The following is a 13,304-nucleotide window of genomic DNA, read 5'->3' as shown; positions in this document are numbered from 1 at the left end:
CATGTATGCTAACAATGTTCATTAACTCCTTCTGAAACTTGGTATAAGGGAAGAGGCATGTATATTTTTTAACTGTTTCTTAATGAAGGAAATAAAAGGTATATGATCATTTTTTATCAATCCACTGCCATTAAAGTCCCGTATTTTTCTTGTTCTTGTATTCTTCTGCTGATCTTGCCAGAAATCCTTTGTGTACTGTGTACTCTCTGTCTGTATAGAGCAATTCTCCGAGGATTAGAGAATCAAACCTGGTAAGGACAATAGGAGAGGGTTGGGTTCTGTAGTCCTGATACAGAAGGGTGAGCGAAAGTTGAAAATTTAGGGGGGAGAAAAAAAACTTCAAAATGTAATAGTCATCACATCTAAGGACAATATTTTACATTTCGGATTTAAATTTATTTTAATCATTAAAGATTTTTGTAAAGTAAATGTGGGAATTGTAGGGCTTTTTGGATGTCAGAAACTAAAACAAGAAATTGCCACCTGACATGGCAGCCTAGGAAAATATTCTAAGTTTAGAAGTACGTAGTCATAAAAAGCAAAGCGTTGAAGAATGGCCAACCTTTCAGGCAGGCATGAATACGTTTAAAGTGCTTTCTGCCAGCATTAGCAGTGGTATGTGAAATAGCGAAAGACCAATACTAAATGTTATTTAAATCTAAAGGTACCAATTTCTAAATGCCAAAAAAATTGACAAGGCTTTCATTTGTCAAAAACCTTTTTATAAGCAAAATTATTTAGGTTTCTAGCATCTCATAAGTTTATCAGGGTTGTCAACCGTCTATAAAACCACAGACAGCTACTCTAGACCATGATATAAGTTTTTTTTTTCATTAAAAAGTAGTCTCAGCTGTCTTACTGTCCTGCACACATGCAGTTGAACTTAATACAACTTTGCTATGGCCATCTGTCTCAAAGTGGTGCTTTTTTCTGAATTGCATCTGTATGTGGAATTTGCCATAAAGCAGACCTACCAGTTTTGCACTGAAAATGCCATTCAAAAATGAATTCCTAATTATACTCGGGTCTTACGTTGTCACAGCACAAATCACACACCATAACTTCACTTGTCTTTGGCTCCAGGGTTTGGCAGATCAGAGCTGTTGGAGATATCTTCAAGAGTTTGTTACACACTTTACATAAAGACACAGCACCACCTCCTGGTGGTCAACAATAACATACAAAGGATCATTTTAGTTCTTTAACCTGTAAAATGGGGAAAAGATATACAGAATAAAGCTACGTACACACGTCAGATTTTTATCGCCCGATAATCGGCATCGGCCAATTATCAAGCGAAAATCTGCCGTGTGTACAGTCAGTGTCGTCCATCGTCCGGACGACCGACCTGCCGGATCCACGGACGATGGACGGCAGCCGATCCTAATGAAAGGGAAGGGGCAGAGCGCGCAGCAGGGTGCCGCTCCGTTGCTCTCCCCCTCCCCTCCCCATAGAGCATGAACGGTGCTGTATGTACAGCACCGTTCATGCATCGTGCACTCCCTTGTCGTTGGAAAGGATCGTGAAAGATCCTTTCCAACGACAAAAATTGGAAGTGTGTACGCAGCTTAAGCCCATGTGATTTTCTTTACCTTTTAAATAAATGTTTTAAAAATACCACACCATGGATGTAATATTCCCTGTAATTTTTTTAGCATTTCTATTGATTACTGTTTTGAATGTTAGCAGTGATGGCTGCATTTTGTGCCCTAGGTTTTTATAAGAGCTAAAGCAGTTTCCTGTATTTTCAGGTAAAATAAGCACCTCGGATTATTTTCATATTGGTTTTTATTTGCGTATATATAGTATGTAGGCTATATTGCTTAAATCATTCTAAAGAATGCATTAAAAAAAATTGGAAGTGCTGTGTACGATGATGGCAGGATAGCCTCTTCTGTACTGTGTGGTGGGGAACTGGCTGCGTGTAGTTTGTTAGTAATAGGGAAGGGAGTTTTGGTTTGCTGCTTTTCCTGAGTATGACAGTATACAGTACTGTGATGACTACCTCTAGTTAAATCTTGACTTGAAATTTTGTTGAATGTTACTAAGGATAGTACTAGTAGTATGCCAATTGAACAAATATTATGTTATTTTCACTAGTAAACATATTTGTTTATTCTACCATACAAAGTCTTACATCTAGCCATAGCCAGTAATCTGTTCCATGAGGATATCCTATAGTTTAATGGTCGCGAGAAATCATGATCACGTATGTGTGTCATTCAAAGGGGAAGAAACTTCCCCCATAGTGATGTCATGATGCCAGAACCTGCCCACTCTACCATTGCAGTCTAAGCCAGAGACACAACCCGCCCTGAGCCTGCGATGGGGGACTTGGGCGTGTTGTGTCCATCCCGGGGACATGGTCTGCAGCTCTGGCTTGACCGCACTGAGGACGCACTGGTCAGAGCCGCGGACCACCAAAACTTTCAGTTGGCGACCGCTGCTATAGTTCACATATTTACGTTACCCACAATGTGCACTTCTGTCTCTGGTCCCTTTCAGTAAAAAAAATGTTTGGGGTACCTACTGTATCCAGCAGTCAGGTAGGGTTCCCTTACATTGGTCTGAGATTGGGGGTATCCTACAACCCACATTCTTAGTTCATTATTGGGATAACTATTGGCCACTCAGCTTCAACCCCATCTATATCTTACTTCTCCAACCAAATATAAGGATTTAAAGTCTGGTCCACCTACTCCTTAGTGTTCAGATAGACCCATCAATAAAAATTCTAGAGCCAGCGAACTGTACATTTTTTTTACTGATACAGTATATAATTTAGTACTGACACTGGCATTTTGGTGTGGTGATACCATATTTTTTTTTATCTAAAAATGAGGGTTTTACAATAACCTTCAACTCAATACCTGTCTTAAACATTCAACATAAGCCCAAAATGCCAAAATTTTACCTAAAAACCCTTACCACAATTTAATTAAAATCCCTTTTTCTATTTTACCTATGCAAAATATTGTTTCTGATAAAAGCTTCTGGGCGGATTGACCCTACAATTGTATGTGTATTTCTCCCATAAAAGCCCAGCATTGCATAATGTGCATAGAAAGGTTCACTAGAGCTGTGTCCTTTTCTGCCTTTGTTATGCATATAGCACCAGTAGTGCATTCCTTGGCCCCGAACAGCTATTTCATCTCCTATAAGTATTCTTAGATGAAATATAATGCAAAAATTATTGCATAACTCAAAGAATTTGGTGCTAAAACAAGAACAGGTAGGTTTGAAAGGACAATTAATCTTTTGTTCGAACACAAAACTGCAGTGCTCGGTATTTTAATGTGTAGATACTAAATATAACCTCATGCTGAGCACCTGCTACTCCTGAAGAGAGCAAAATGGCAATCTATTGTAACCTGAGTGCTAATTTTCATTACCTATGTGAACACATGCTGATCTCATTAATATTTCAGAACACACACCAACCTGTTCTGTGCTAGTGATTCCCAATATGGAACGCGTATCTAGTCCAGTCAAATTCTGCAGTGGCTGCAGCTTGGCTTCAGTTCTGTGATAGCATAATCCTGTAACCTTCAGAAACAGAAATAAAAGCCATTTTGAGATCAGAATCAGTCTTTGTAACATACATAAGTAAAAATACTACTTTATGTTATGGGACTAGCTTGCATGCAATCTTGCATCAAAAATACATTGTCCTTTCCAATGACCTTCTTTTCTTCCACTTTACCTTGAAGACCAACACCAGTACACCAGCTACCCCATTAATTGTTTCAAACAGCTTTCTGGCTTCCCATTTGGTGTTCTAAACTACTCTGGTTATCCTACAGAGGAGGATACTTCTCTGGGATGTCTCCATGATGCTTTAAAGCTCATTTAACCCAGAAGAGGACCTGGGCTGGACCACAAGGGAGGGTTTGGAGAGCAGCACTGGGGCATGAGGACCACCAGTAGTGCTTTGCAAAAGTGGTAATTTTAAGATAAGGGAGACCATTTAAAAACAACCTAAAAGCCAAAAATAGTTTTAGAAGTGTGGCTATATGGGAAACCCAGACTCGAGGGGCTCTAAAGAATGGTCACAAATGCAACTGATCCAACCAATATCAGATGTCAGTGCCGATTTGTAAATCCCTAAATATGGATGGTTACAGCAAGAGGTCATTAATGCTTAGGCTTATGGCGCAGGGCTGCAGAAAAGTATGGACAAAACTGAGCCTTTACAGAAAAACTCAAGACTTCTTTAGAACATATTCTGCCCATATGTCTGCTGATCATTATCGCAAGCATTTCTTATTAGAGGTAACCTCCATTAGAATTTTCATCATACGCTCAGTTTGAAATGGATAGGTATATTCTAAAAATAAAACTCTGGCCAAGATATAGGCATTCGAGTATTTATATTTTTCTAACAAGCAGAAAATTATTTTTTTTTAAAAAAGCCCTTGACCACTTTGTTGCTGTAGGCATTAAAGAGCAATTCCTTCCCAAATTTCACAGTAAAAGTACTGAAGTCCTCCAAGTCATTTTCCCAGCAACTTCTGCTTTTTCTCTTTCCTAGCAGTGGCTTGGCAGTCTTCCACTGTCTGGTTCAATAGGTTTTTTTTTATCAAAGTTTCTACAACATTACCTATTTTCTGTAACACAAATATTGTGAAGTCATGAAACTCTATAACAAAGTAATTTGTAACTAATTTATAACTTTAAATTTAGCAGGAACAGAATTCTTTAGAGTTACAGAGTTCTTATAATGACCACTTCAGATTGGGATTCATGGGTGTTAAGCTACGTACACACTTCCAATTATTATCGTTGGTAAACGAACGACGAACGATCCTGCACGATATCTGCGAACGATCGTATAGCACCGATCCTGTACATACAGATAACGACACGATCGTTCGTAGATATTGTACACACAATAGATGCGATCGTTTGAACGATACAGGAAGTTACGTGCACCACAGGAACGTTCGTTCATCACGCATGCTCAGACCATGGACGATCAATGAACGATCGTACACACGAACGATGGTCAACGATCGTCGTCCAATTCGATCCGCCGGTCGTTCATTTCCAACGACTTTCCTCGTTCGTTGGCGTCGTTGGTTACTTTTTTTACGAACGATTTTTGCCCAATCGATCGTTCGTCGTTCATTTTGAACGATAAAAATTGGAAGTGTGTACGCAGCTTTAGTAACATAACATCTCCAAGGGTCCAGGTAGCAGAGGGAAAGAGGAGGACCAGCATTCTAATCTCTACTGTAAACACAGGGCGGGTGCACATACAGAACAAGGCAGAGAGGGTATTTCTTAGAACCGGCTTCCCTGAAGTAACGGAGGAGTACAAGTATAATTTTATTACAAGGCAAAAAAAAACTGGTTGGACACTCAATCGATTGTCATCCCCTAACATTTAAAATATTTCTTCTACATAAACTGATCCTTTAAATTACATTTTTAAGTCATCAAAGAGGATTGTTATTTGTGGTAAGGCAAAATGAATTCAATCTGACATAATCACTGTAAAGGAAGGAAGTGATGGATTTGAAGAATGGTTAGAATACCAGCATGACTTCTCTCAAACATGTTTAATCATGAAAATTCCTCTACAGCGCCTGGAGCAAAGAATATACAACTTCTCTGTACAACTCATATGCCAACAGTGGCATTTTGATGGTGGGGGGGAGCTTAAGAGCACAACATTTAATGCACAATTTTATATATGCACTTAGGGGTCATTTCCAGTAGACCTAGCAAGACATAAATATAAGAGCTGGCATGTTTTTTTTTTAAAAAAGCTTCAAGCAACATATTGATCATCATCCTTGACATTACCTAGCGAGATGCTCACCAAGGACATATAGGCAGCCTGTGAACTCCCGTTAATATACATTTTCTATTATATACATTGCACAGGAGCATATACTGTAGTTATGGCTAATCATGCACAAGGGAAGCAAAATGCCTCTTGTTCTACCAAAAATTTATCTTCACTCTGACTTTAGCCTTGTTCTCATTAGGCTTCAGCTTATATAAGAGCTATATGTATGGTAAAGCCTAGGAGAGTTTTGTTGAAGCTTTCAAAGCATCGTTTAGCTGAAAGTTTGGGAAAGTTAAACACAGATCTTAATAGGAGTGCCAAAACATTTTTAACAAATGCTTCAGAAAAGTTTTCTTTATATAATTCTCATGCTGAATCCTTCATGAACAAAACCTTTGATTGAACACTTTCTTATGACACTCACCTCTATGTCTTGCACATTCCAACTGGTGAATGCATCAGTAAATGACCAAGAGGAATGTGTGGAGGTGGATCTTAGTAGTAAGCTGAGAAAACTCCCTAAAGTTTTGATGGTTTTTTTGTTTTTTTTGGCAATCAGCCATAATCGAAAGATTCAAGAGGCTATACATAGGTATGCATCTAAGTGCCTTACTTCAGGAGACATACCAACTTTTAGCCACAAAAAAAGTTATCTACAATGATTCTCAGGTGCTATGAGTGATCCGGGTTGCAGGATTAGTTTGGGCTATTGCCATTCATCCTCAAGCTTTTGTACACATGTTAATAGACTATGTATTCACTTGACCTACTCACAATGGGCCTGATTTATTAAAGCTCTCTTAGACTTAGAGAAGATAGACTATTATGGGTGAACCTGTGTGATCCAGCAAAGCTGTAATGAATCTGCTCCTGAGTTGCGAAACAGAGAAACATTTGCCAACTAATAGCAAATCGTTTTTAAGAAATCCATTCAAGGTTTTCTGGATAGTCTATCCTCTCCAGTCCAGACTTCACAAAAAATCATTCCCAATGCCTTCACAACCAAATATGTAGCCCATACAGCAATCTGCCAAGCTCTCTAAAGGAGCCTATTGCTAATGTGTGTATGGCATTCTACATTGTAATACCTTTCTGTGAGAATTTGCTAGGAACCATTTATTCATAATGTCATTTATCTAGTGTTTTTATGTAGCTTTAGGCTGGTCTTGGTTTATAAATAAATCTCAGTTTAAGCATAAATCTGTCACTTTGCACTTTATATGTGACCGATTTCTGGTAAAACTTATAAAGCTTCCTTCAAACCTACAAAAATGAGTTCCTAACTAGATGAGACAGACCCCAAGGACCTGTAAACAAGCTGCAACAAAATAAATACACTGGTCATGATGGAAAATGAAAATTTTATTTCTAAAAGGCAGGCAAGGAACAAGCAAACTAAGAGAACCAGTAGTAGAAAATCTTGCAAGAAAAACCCCCACTTGCTTCCTCAATACTCCTACACAGGCAACTTACCAACCCCCCTTGTACCACAAATTCCCGCCTGTTGCTTCCTTTTTTTTACTAAGTAGTCAAACTTTGTGTAAAAATTAACCCTGTGTAAGGCTCTTGGTAAAAAATTTTTCTTACTGGCAGCCACAAAGGGTTTCCTCCACTAGAATATTAGATTGCATAGACTACACCAGGGTGGTGCTAAATTCTGGAAAATGGCTTATGACATGCCAGGGTGCAATAAATAACATAACAGCATTAAGGAAACAGGAAACCTTCTAGAATATATGGGATTTCTCTAGCCGTTAATACGATAGTTAACGTGAATTTCAGGTTTTATATCACACACAAAAGACAGGAGGTCTTCCAGAACTTTTTCTCGGTTTTGCTTGTAGTTCTCCAAGATTATGGACATCTTTGCAGATGTCTCCTTCTCCATCTCTTCAGAACAGCTTCCATGGGATCCCAAAGCCTGAAAAACACAACATGCTTAGATAAACTGATCAAGTAAATTACCTTTTTTTCAGTTCTTAAAAGTGTATACCCAGCCAAAAGTTTTTTTCTTAGGGCCATTTTACACTTGCAGTTGACTACAGCAATCTATGTTGGGAACCATTTTGTGCACATTTGCACAAGGCTGCAGTGGTTCGCAGCACTATTTCGAACAGTGGTTCGCAGCACCATGCAGTTGCTTTTCCTCTTCTGGAGGTAGAACCACAACCATAAGGACAATGCGCCTGGAAGTAGCTGTTTTCCACCACAACTGTGATGGATGTCCTAATGTTAGATAAACTATAAAAAGAGGTAGATCCCATACAGAGCCTGCCGTCGAGGGGTAATATAACTCCTGCACATGTGCAGAAGTTACATCATACAATAGGATCGCTGCCCCCATAGAAGTCTGAAGTCTGAGCTAGCAGTGAAGATGGCAGTGCCCACCCCACCACTGTAACAGGTCCTAGACCTGTCATCATTGCAGGGCGACAGCACAGGGTTAGTATGAGCCATAATATGCTGTCCTGTGCATACTAGGTGAATATGGCACCGCCCACCAATGAGTTTAGTTCTGCTTTAAAGCCCCAAGTGTTCTACCCAAAAACTTTAAAGTTGGGTGGGAAAAAGCTGTGGGTGGGGCAACACTTGACAAATTTAGCGTTGCCAGAGGAATTCAGTAACCCTATAATTCTGTCAGCTTTCTACTGCCCTCCTATACTTTGTTCCAACTTTTTAATGCTTACCCTCCTAGCATGTCCCATTTTACCATTACCTTCATATTATGCCCCAACTGTCCAGTGCCCCTGTATTGTGACCCAACTTTTCAGTAACCACCCTAAAAAAGCTGAGTGGTTACTGAAATGAGCAAGGTGGTGCGCCCAGAAAAAAGGGGTGGGGGGAACATTGGCCTCAAAAAGGTAATATTTAACTTGTCCTTGATATAAGGGGCTTTATTTTTGTGACAATTATGTGAAGGACATTCTTTCCAAAGATCACCAATGTATGGGAAATTCTATACAATGACTAATATGTTAGTGCACCATAAGCTGTAAATAAATTAGAAGCAGTTCCCTGAAGCCTGAATATTACTTTAAGGGTCCCCCAATGTCAAAAAAATAGATTACACTGGGAATGCTTTGTTCAGTACTAATTGAAAGCAAGCAAGTTGTATCCTGTGTGTGAATGATTAAGTACATCCAAGAAAAAAAAAAATGATCGGGCAGAATCTCATTCATGTACGTTTAGTGTTTTGGGACTTCCAGCCGATTGATCAGATTAGCATCAAAGTTATATGTGTGTATTAGCCCTATCCACTTTTTTATAGTTTTTACCAAAGCATTGTGTTACCTCCTACTTTTGCTAATGTAAATATCACCTATAGAAAAATGTTTTCTTACTTTTTATGGTTGGATTGCATTTCTTTATTACTAAACCTTGTTTAAATCACCATCCAAATACATACCGCCGCCTCTTTTGCCTTGAACTCTTTCTCTCTCTGCAGACGGTATTGCTCAATCTCAGCTTGGGCCTCCTCCTTTGCCTGTTTCAGGCGTCTGTTCTTTCCTGGATTCAAAGAAAATTACAGTCATGTGATGTTCAGGTCTTTGCCGGGTCACATTATCCAACAACCATATAATCACAGATATGAATACCACAATGGAATATAGGCACACCGCATAATACACAGTACTTTAGTGCTTTACCTGCTTAAGCCTTTGTGAATTGTGTGAGAAATGACAGAACATAGAAAAATGTTCTGCCAGTCCTCTAGTTTACAAAATTCAGAAAGAATCACTAATTCTTTGTAGTTTCTAAATCACCCGCCTTCTTATTAGACAAGACAAACTGAAGTTCTGTTGGTATATAAAGAAATATGTGGGTCGTTTACCTGCAGCCTAGCAGACATGTGTCACCCCAAGACTGGCCATACCGAGCTACAATACTGTGGCAGGTAAAGCAGAATAGCGCCAACATATTACGCAGTGCTGTACAAAGTCCATAGTCTTGTCAGTAGCTGTCCCCCAAAGGAGCTCACAATCTAATGTCTCTACCATAGTCACATATCTTCAGCACTTCTAATATCAATTTTGGGGGGAAGCCAACTAATCTAACTGCATATTTTTCGAATGTAGGAGGAAACCAGAAAACCCGGACGAAACCCACTCAGACACGTGGAGAACCTGCAAACTTCATGCAGATAATGTTCTGGCCGAGATTCGAACCTGGGACCCAGCGATGCAAAGGCCAGGGTGCTAACCACTGAGCACCGCGCTCAAATTTAATATGCCTATATTTTATCTTCCCTGGTGAATTCCATCACGTAACCTACTTTAGAGCCAATGATATCATCCACAGATCTCTGTACTTTACTATGCAATAAAGACAGATCATGGCTGGTGGAAGGGTCTGACATGGTGCTATACATAGCTTTTCTCAGTACGTCTCAATAGCTCTAGACAGGAGTTATGCAAATACTAAATTTTGTAATTTGTGGATGTCAGCACTGAATGTCTTTTAGTAGGTCGTAATTGCATTCAATTCATCACCCAAAGTGATGCACATGTGATGCTGAGCCTGCTAGATGCTAAAAATGAATGAATGAAAGGAGTGGACCAGGGACTGTTTGGCTGGGTAGGAAAGGGCTAGATGTCAGCAGTTGGATTTTTTAGGATGCCAGTAAGAACACTTTTCTCTATTGGAACCCAGGGGTGTTGAATACTTTGTCTTTTGGTTTTTGCATTGTGCAACAGTTGTCACGCACCCCAAGTTAATGGGGCCAGTGTGCAGATTGATATTTTGGAAGAATTTGGGAGACAAGGTGGCTCAGTGGTTAGCACTCTGGCCTTTGCAACACTAGGTCCCAGGTTTGAATCTCTGCTAGAACATATTTGAATGGAGTTTGTATATTCTCCCTGCATTTGTATGTGTTTCCTCCAGGTACTCCAAAAACATGCAGTTAAGTTAAATAGCTCCCCCCAAAATTGAACTTAGACTGTATTCATGACATATGACTATGGTAGGGACATTAGATTGTGAGCCTGTTTGAGGGACAGTTAGTGACATGACTATTGACTTTGTACAGCGCTGTGTAATATGTCGGCGCTATAAAATTACTGTGTAAAAATAATACAAATGAATTTGATAGGCAGCTGACTACAGCATGCTGCAAGTCACATCCGGAAATGAGACATCTACCATGGCGGTTCTGAAACACCTGACCAACTGTATGAATGTTCTCATTCATTCCAATAACACACCAGGGAAGAAGCAGTAGCTGGCAGGATGTCAGCCACCAGGTAACCATTGCCAATAACCAACTGTGTGAACCAGCCAGATGTATTGAACCAATGCTGTTATGTAAAATGAGCAAGTAAACTGTTTACACTCATTGAATTAACCAAGTCTGGAGAAATGTACTTGCATAAAGATCATAAGAGTTTTTGTTACACTGAACACCAAATCATAAAGATCTGCAGGCACCACTCTATAGCTAGTACCATACAGGTCTGCTTTATGCACAATGAGCCAGAAAATGCAGAAGTGTTCAGCCAGGGATGAGGAAGACAAAAATGCAAGTCATCTGTAAATGCATTCAGCTTAAGCCGGACTGAAAAAAAGTTCACCCAAAATGACCACTTACTGACTAGAGGTCAGAAAGCTCAGTGAATTAAATGCATTAGAGAGGAGAGGGTTGTACAAATAATCTCTTCCTGGAAAAAGAAGGGATGAACAAAACCGATGATAGCCTGCACGGATTACGGGAACAGAAAGAAACAAAAACAGAAGTCTGCAGCAATGAGTTGAGATAATGGAGACAATGTAACATGAGTTACTGCACATGAAATATACATAAGACATGGCGGTTGTATATACGCAGGGTCTAGATCCCTGGTGTCTGAACTCTTACAACTTTGGTACTTTTTGTGTGACCTCTAGAGCGAAAAGTAGGAGAAGGATCAGTGGTAAAGGCAGCATGTACCCTGTTTCTAATAGTCACCATTGCTTACAAGGAAATAATTGTACTGTACAATAGATGTTGGCACTGTGACAAGGTGATCAAAGAGTGAAACAAAGATTTAAACATTTACACAGAACCATCTGGTATTGTCATTTCTGTGTCAGAGATTATTTTGGGTCAAGCTTGCAGGGTGTGCCCTATGGCAAGCTTGTACCCCATGGCTAGCCTGTGCCCTACTCTTTGTCCAGCCCCTGCCAGCCTGTGCCCCATGGCTGGCCTGTGCCCTACTCTCTGGCCAGCCTGAGCCCCATGACTAGCCTGTGCCCTATGGCTAGTCCCTCTCCTGCCCCCGCTATCCTCTGCAGTTCTTCATTAACTAAATTTTATGTTTGGCCTCTTGGTGTTGTAAATTAATGTATAGTTCTGTGATACAAATAAAGTGTAATCGCCTAGCCCCACAGGGTTCTATGATATGGGCCCTCAAATTAAAATTATGGGGGGCCAATCTTAAGAGACCGTGCCTTCAGGGTCCCTGATTTGCAAGCTACTCTAAATTGTGGGGGTGGTTTGGCGTGCAAATCAGGCCACTTCCAAGGAACCCTGGGTTCCAAACTGTTGGATGCTAAACTTGTATTAGAGGGGAAAAAAAGCAAGCAGCAATATCTGACAGGCAGCATTTTCTGATAGTTTGTGTAGTTTTTGCTACCACAAATTGGGGGCGCCACAGCTCAGAACCCTAGGACTTCTGGTGGATGTAGTGCACCATGGAAAGGGTCCCCAACTTGTATGACAAATATAAGGCTCCACAATACCTTAATTAAGTAGTGAACCCCACATATTTGAGTTTGTGACCCCCATAGCAGGGAACCTGAAGTGTGTGGTGCAAATACCCAAAGGTCTTGCTTGTGTACCCTGAAAATATCAGATCCTTACAACCCACCCTTGTGGAAGTCAGTCATTATCTGATACGCCTTTAGCAGTATGTTAACAATGGCAGATGTGACCTAAAGCCCCTGAAAAGTACAAGTTGTGGGCTCCCACAAGAAAAAAAAACACAAGCATATCTACGGTACTACAAGTCCCAGAATTCCTTACAAGCTGCAGCCTAACAAAGCATTCTGGGAGTTGTAGTTTAGCAGTGCAGGGATCTCAACTTAATACAAAAGCTCCTAAAAATCAACAAGTGACTATAAGAAAGTGACTCACGTTTTCGAGCCTCTGCCACTCTCTCGGCCGCTCTTTTCTCTGCTTGCAGCAGCTGCTGGATCCCTGCGGACTGGCTGGCCATGGTCTCTCCGATCGGTGCTTCTCCGGGTACTTCAGCGGCTAATCGATGTCGGGTCAGATGACCAGCCGCACGTCGATGGGGGACACGTGACACGTCATGCTCTCCACGCCCCTTGGGCTGGGTTGTGTCACATGACTGCAGTTTCCTGACTCATTTTCTGTGAGGTGGCTGGTTAGAAAATGGTTGCAGTATAGCAGTGCAAAGTCCTCAGTCACTATTGTAATTATTCACACAAATATGAGCCCACTAACTAAAATGATTACAGTTTGAAAGTGATTAGCTCAAACTGGCACCATGTTCATACACCTACAACTTTCTGA

At 40.4% G+C, this 13,304-nt stretch overlaps 1 protein-coding gene across 1 annotated transcript; it reads right to left on the bottom strand.

Annotated features, from left to right (window-relative positions):
* Positions 1 to 7,138: 7,138 nt before the first annotated feature.
* ATP6V1G1 (ATPase H+ transporting V1 subunit G1) lies at positions 7,139 to 13,070 on the bottom strand. The gene is made up of 3 exons (XM_072429605.1): positions 12,903 to 13,070; positions 9,201 to 9,301; positions 7,139 to 7,715 (listed from the first exon to the last, which is right to left on the bottom strand). The coding sequence occupies exons 1-3, from the start codon at positions 12,982 to 12,984 to the stop codon at positions 7,542 to 7,544; spliced, it is 357 nt and encodes a 118-aa protein (XP_072285706.1). The 5' UTR covers positions 12,985 to 13,070; the 3' UTR covers positions 7,139 to 7,541.
* Positions 13,071 to 13,304: the final 234 nt, after the last annotated feature.

This window comes from Pyxicephalus adspersus, chromosome Z, assembly GCF_032062135.1.
Source record: "Pyxicephalus adspersus chromosome Z, UCB_Pads_2.0, whole genome shotgun sequence".
In the NCBI taxonomy this organism is placed as follows: Eukaryota; Metazoa; Chordata; class Amphibia; order Anura; family Pyxicephalidae; genus Pyxicephalus; species Pyxicephalus adspersus.
The sequence above is the reverse complement of the archived record's forward strand: the minus strand, read 5'-3'. Positions and strand labels throughout refer to the sequence as shown.